Genomic DNA, 6,764 nt, shown 5'->3' on the forward strand with positions numbered 1-6,764 from the left:
CCTGATACAGAACCCCTGATACAGAGCTCTTACACAGAACCCCTGATACAAAACTCTTACACAGAACCCCTGATACAAAACTCTTACACAGAACCCCTGATACAGAACTCTTACACAGAACCCCTGATACAGAACCCCTGATACAGAGCTCTTACACAGAACCCCTGATACAGAATCCCTGATACAGAACTCTTACACAGAACCCCTGATACAGAACCCCTGATACAGAACTCTTACACAGAACCCCTGATACAGAACCCCTGATACAGAACTCTTACACAGAACCCCTGATACAGAACCCCTGATACAGAACTCTTACACAGAACCCCTGATACAGAACCCCTGATACAGAACTTTTACACAGAACCCCTGATACAGAACCCCTGATACAGAACCCCTGATACAGAACTCTTACACAGAACCCCTGATACAGAACCCCTGATACAGAACCCCTGATACAGAACTCTTACACAGAACCCCTGATACAGAACCCTGATGACTAAATCATGTGGAAGTGGTTGAGGGTTAAAGAGCGTTAGACACTGGAACACAGTGGCGGTGTTTACCGCAGTAGAAGCCCATGATGGCACGTCCCGCAATCACCATGATGTGAGAAGTTCCCATTTTAGCCAAACCCATGAGGAGACTCGCAGCCAGAGCGAGAACGTTCATCACCAGCATTCCTTTAACCCTGCAGAGCAAACATCATCATCAATATCATCATCATCATCATCATCAATATCATCATCATCATCATCATCATCATCATCATCATTATCATCATCATCATCATCATCATTATTATGATTATTATTATTTAATACATAAATACTATAACATTTATATATTTAGATGAAAAATTATAAAATGTATATTCAGGAGAAATATTTTTAAACATTTAATTTTTTTAATATAAACAGTTGCTTGGAATAAATGACATTTTTTGAAAGTTGATTTAAGTTTTAATTTTTGTGGATTTTTTGTTTGTTTAGATTTTTTTAATCAGGACCCTTTACCTTCCTCTGAAATCAGCAATGAATCCCACCAGGAAGGATGAGATGATTCCTCCAACAGGAAATATGGCCACTGATAAAGACCAGTACATGGTGAGAGAGAACTTCTGCACCTGAAGCTCATCACCTTCAGCTGGTGTAACGTTACTGCGTTCAGTACCCACAGGAAAGCCGAGTGTCCGAGCATAGTGCTGCGTGATCACCTGCAACACACACAACACACACTGCTGTCAGTACCTGCATTCATAATAACAATAAAATAACAATAAACATGTGTGTGTGTGTGTGTGTGTGTGTGTGTGTGTGTGTGTGTCTGTGTGTGTCTGTGTGTGTGAGACCTCCTGTGGAGCGTTTATAACTCCAATTCCATATCCATACTGCAGAGAACCAAGAGCAGCAGTAAACACGGCCAGAGCCAGAGTACCTGTTAACTGCTACACACACACACACACACACACACACACACACACACACACACACACACACAAACCTTTAATACACTTAATAAAGTTTAATTAATTTAGCCAGATGTGCTGGTTTGAGTATTTTACGATCTGTTACTGAAATTTTATTATTTTGGTGCAAAAAACTAAAAGCATCTGGTCAGTAGGTGTGTGTTATTTCAAGATTCTGGAGTGAGTCAAATGAAGTGGTAGAAGGTGAACCTAGGAATGAAAGATTGGTGTTTGGGGCAGACTTTAATGGGCATGTAGGTGAAGGGAACAGAGGTGATGAGGAGGTGATGGGTAGGTATGGTTTTAAGGAGAGGAATGTGGAAGGGCAGATGGTGGTAGATTTTGCTAAAAGGATGGAAATGGCAGTGGTGAACACGTATTTTAAGAAGAAGGAGGATCACAGGGTGACGTATAAGAGTGGAGGAAGGTGCACACAGGTGGATTATGTTCTATGTAGGAGATGCAACCTGAAGGAGATTGGAGACTGTAAGGTGTTGGCGGGGACAGTGTAGCTAGACAGCATCGGATGGTGGTCTGTAGGATGGTTTTGGAGGTGAAGAAGAAGAGGAGGAGAGTGAGGACTGAAAGAAGAATAAGATGGTGGAGACTGAAGGAGGAAGACTGTAGTGTGAGGTTCAGGGAAGAGGTCAGACAGGAGCTCGGTGGTGGTGAAGAGGTGCTGGATGATTGGGGAACTACTGCAGGAGTGATGGGAGACAGTTAAAAGGTTCTTGGTGTAACATCTGGAAATAGAAAGAAGACAAAGAGACGTGGTGGTGGAATGAGGAAGTGCAGGAGAGCAGAAGGAGAAAGAGGTTGGAGAAACAGAATTGGGATCGACAGAGTGATGAGAAAAGTAGGCAGGAGTACAAGGAGATGCAGCAGCAGGTAAAGAGGGATGTGGTGAAAGCCAAGGAAAAGGCATATGAGGAGCTGTAGGAGAAGTTGGACACTGAGGAAGGAGAAAAGGATTTGTAGCGATTGTCCAGGCAGAGGAACCGAGCTGGGAAGGATGTGCTGCAAGTTAGAGCAATAAAGGATGGAGATGGAAATGTGTTGACTAGTGAGGAGAGTGTGTTGAGAAGATGGAGGGAGTATTTTGAGCAGCTGATGAATGAGGAAAATGAGAGAGAGAAGGTTGGATGGTGTGGAGATGTGAAGCAGGAAGTGGATAGGATTAGTAAGGAGGAAGTGAGCAGCGATTAAGAGGATGAAGAGTGGAAAGTCGGTTGGACCAGATGACATTCTGGTAGAAGTATGGAGATGTTTAGGAGAGATGCAGTGGAGTTTCTAACCAGATTGTTTAACAAGATTCTGGAAGGTGAGAAGATGCCTGAGGAATGGAGAAGGAGTGTGCTGGTACTGATCTTTAAGAATAAGGGAGATGTGCAGACCTGCAGTAACTACAGGGGAATTAAGTTGATCAGTTACACCATGAAGTTATGGGAAAGAGTAGTGGAAGCCAGGCTGAGAGAAGAGGTGACCATCTGTGAGCAGCAGTATGGTTTTATGCTGAGGAAGAGCACCACAGATGCCTTATTTGCTTTGAGAATGTTGATAAAGAAGTATAGAGAAGGTCAGAAGGAGCTGCATTGTGTGTTTGTGGATTTAGAGAAAGCGTAGGACAGGGTGGAGAGAGGAGTTGTGGTATTGTATGAGGAAGTCTGGTGTGTCAGAGAAGTATGTGAGGGTGGTGCAGGACATGTATGAGGACAGTGTGTTGGCAGTGAAGTGTGCAGTAGGAATGACAGACTGGTTCAAGGTGGAGGTTGGACTGCATCAAGGATCGGCTCTGAGCCCTTTCCTGTTTGCAGTGGTGATGGACAGGTTGAAGGACGAGGTCAGACAGGAGTCTCAGTGGACTATGATGTTTGTGGATGATATTGTGATTTGTGGTGAGAGTAGTGAGCAGGTTGAGAAGATCCTGGAGAGGTGGAGGTACACGCTGGAGTGAAGGAGAATGAAAGTCAGTAGGAGTAAGACAGAGTACATGTGTGTGAATGAGAGGGAGGGCAGTGGAGGGGTGCAGTTGCAGGAGAAGAGGTGGAGAAGGTGGAGGAGTTCAGGTACCTGGGGTCAACAGTGTAAAGTAATGGAGAGTGTGTTAGAAGTGAAGAAAAGAGTGCAGGCAGGGTGGAGTGGGTGGAGAAGAGTGATAGCAGGAGTGATTTGTGATAGAAGAGTATCTGTGAGAGTGAAAGGGAAAGTTTATAGGACTGTGGTGAGACCTGAGATGTTGTATGGATTAGAGACAGTGGCAGTGAGTAAAAGACAGGAGGTGGAGCTGGAGGTAGCAGAGCTGAAGATGTTGAGATGTTCGTTGGGAGTGATGACGATGGACAGGATTAGAAATGAGTTTATTAGAGGGACAGCGCATGTAGGACGTTTTGGAGACGAGGTGAGGGAGGTGCGTTTGAGATGGTTTGGACATGTGCAGAGGAGGGACATGGGGTATATCAGTAGGAGAATGCTGAGGATGGAGACACCAGGAAGGAGGAAAAGAGGAAGAGCAAGGAGGAGGTTGGACTGCATCAAGGATCGGCTCTGAGCCCTTTCCTGTTTGCAGTGGTGATGGACAGGTTGAAGGACGAGGTCAGACAGGAGTCTCCTGGACTATGATGTTTGTGGATGATATTGTGATTTGTGGTGAGAGTAGTGAGCAGGTTGAGAAGATCCTGGAGAGGTGGAGGTACACGCTGGAGAGAAGGAGAATGAAAGTCAGTAGGAGTAAGACAGAGTACATGTGTGTGAATGAGAGGGAGGGCAGTGGAGGGTGCAGTTGCAGGAGAAGAGGTGGAGAAGGTGGAGGAGTTCAGGTACCTGGGGTCAACAGTGTAAAGTAATGGAGAGTGTGTTAGAGAAGTGAAGAAAAGAGTGCAGGCAGGGTGGAGTGGGTGGAGAAGAGTGATAGCAGGAGTGATTTGTGATAGAAGAGTATCTGTGAGTGAAAGGAAAGTTTATAGGACTGTGGTGAGACCTGAGATGTTGTATGGATTAGAGACAGTGGCAGTGAGTAAAAGACAGGAGGTGGAGCTGGAGGTAGCAGAGCTGAAGATGTTGAGATGTTCGTTGGGAGTGATGACGATGGACAGGATTAGAAATGAGTTTATTAGAGGACAGCGCATGTAGGACGTTTTGGAGACGAGGTGAGGGAGGTGCGTTTGAGATGGTTTGGACATGTGCAGAGGAGGGACATGGGGTATATCAGTAGGAGAATGCTGAGGATGGAGACACCAGGAAGGAGGAAAAGAGGAAGAGCAAGGAGGAGGTTTATGGATGTGGTGAGGGAAGACATGCAGGTAGTTGGTGTGAAAGAGGCAGATGTAGAGGACAGGGGGGGTATGGAGACAGATGATCCGCTGTGGAAACTCCTAAGGAGAAGTCGAAAGAAAAAGTAGAAGAATTTGTGTGTGTTATTTATATATATATAGGTGTGTGTTATTTCAGTGTGTATATTTATATATATATAGGTGTGGTTTGTACAGTAGCTTCGTCTGTATGGATTCTGGTCTTTTAGTTGTTGCTCGTACACGTTTACCTTCTATAGGTGATCAGGTTTTTTCTTCCCATTTGAGATTAGACAGGCCAAATCTGTGTGTTTTTAAATCTGCTCTTCTTTAGAAGAGTGTTCAGGTGATTCTTTTTTTATCTTATTATTTATGTTTATTATTTTATTGTTATTATTACTTTTTTCTTCTTTTATTTGCTATTTTTATGCTATGAACTGTAACTTTTTAAGGTACTATATAAAATTAATCTAAAAAAACATTATTATTATTATTATTATTATTATTATTATTATTATTATTATCTGAACCACCGGGTTATATTTATGTGCTTTTTCTAATATTTCATGGTTTCCATAGTAACAGCTTGTTCGATTTAAAAATATTTGATTGTTAATTCAATGTGATTTTTTGCCAGGAATCATTTTATTCCTCGTCAGTTTTAGAACATGGCTATTAAGAACAGTGGTGATCAGTGATTGGTCGTTAAGAACAGTGGTGATCAGTGATTGGTCGTTAAGAACAGTGGTGATCAGTGATTGGTCGTTGAGTACAGTGGTGATCAGTGATTGGTCGTTGAGAACAGTGGTGATCAGTGATTGGTCGTTGAGAACAGTGGTGATCAGTGATTGGTCGTTAAGAACAGTGGTGATCAGCGATTGGTCGTTGAGAACAGTGGTGATCAGTGATTGGTCGTTAAGAACAGTGGTGATCAGTGATTGGTCGTTGAGTACAGTGGTGATCAGTGATTGGTCGTTGAGAACAGTGGTGATTAGTGATTGGTTGGTCGTTGAGAATAGTGGTGGAATTAGAAATATGATATTTTTTAGTAAAACAGGGAAGTGGAGGCTGCAGTGTGCTGCTCACTCTTCTTTATTATATATGAAATATTGTGAAAACATGCAGGGTTCAATTGTTTTTATTTAAAAAAAAATGCTTTTTATCAGTATGTTTAAAAATATTTTGAGAATAAATTAGTAAATTTTGTACATTATTTACTTAATAATTAAATATATATAAATGTTTTTCAATAATTATTTGTAGGTATAAAATAATTTATTTAACTGACATCAATATTCAACCTTTTACTAAAGAAAAAATAGTATAAATGTTATAAAAATATTAAATACATTGTACTTATATATAAAACTAATACTCTGATTACAAGCTACAATGGCAATCACGCAAAATGCGCATATTATAAAATAATAATCCTAATATTAATAAATGAAATATTAATATATTATAGATATTAATATTATTTTTAAATTTAATTAAATTCTTTTTCTTGAATAAAAATGGTAATAAACACACACTGTACCTTCTCCATGTTGGTGCTCTGCTCGCTGTTAAAAACACACAGATCCAAGGTCCTGCTGCTGTTTTCCCAATCACAGGTAAATGATCAAACACACACACACACACACACACACACACACACACACACACACACACACACACACACGCACGCACACACACACACACACACACACACACACACACACACACACACAAACAAACTCACACACATTAACTACAAATAATGCAGAGGTGCACTATTATACAGGTGTGTGTGTGTGTGTGTGTGTGTGTGTGTGTGTGTGTGGACTTAATTCTGTGGCAGTCATTTGATAGTAATAAATGATAGTGTTAATAAATGTGGGAGATTTTGGGAGTTAAGTTGAGAATCACAGAGAGAGAAAACGTTTCTAATGAAAAATAAAAACGTCTAAATACATCTGAGAGTAAGATAAAAGGAATAATGGAGTAATAACGCTGACTCAGACTCA

The 6,764-nt window shown here is 41.5% G+C and overlaps 1 protein-coding gene across 2 annotated transcripts in view; it reads right to left on the reverse strand.

Moving 5' to 3' along the window:
- The window catches only part of slc2a2 (solute carrier family 2 member 2), a 17,107-nt gene extending 10,728 nt beyond the window's left edge, over window positions 1-6,379 (reverse strand). The window contains exons 1-4 of one of the 2 annotated variants that reach the window (XM_046863444.1): window positions 6,296-6,379; window positions 1,352-1,447; window positions 1,017-1,216; window positions 567-691 (exon numbers count right to left, since the gene is read on the reverse strand). In XM_046863444.1, coding sequence (XP_046719400.1) covers window positions 567-691; window positions 1,017-1,216; window positions 1,352-1,447; window positions 6,296-6,304 — 430 coding nt within the window. In that variant the 5' untranslated portion in view covers window positions 6,305-6,379. The remainder of the gene's footprint in view (window positions 1-566; window positions 692-1,016; window positions 1,217-1,351; window positions 1,448-6,295) is intronic. The other variant, XM_046863445.1, reaches the window with a different exon arrangement.
- Window positions 6,380-6,764: the final 385 nt, after the last annotated feature.

Source organism: Silurus meridionalis, chromosome 12 (assembly GCF_014805685.1).
Source record: "Silurus meridionalis isolate SWU-2019-XX chromosome 12, ASM1480568v1, whole genome shotgun sequence".
Classification (NCBI taxonomy): domain Eukaryota; kingdom Metazoa; phylum Chordata; class Actinopteri; order Siluriformes; family Siluridae; genus Silurus; species Silurus meridionalis.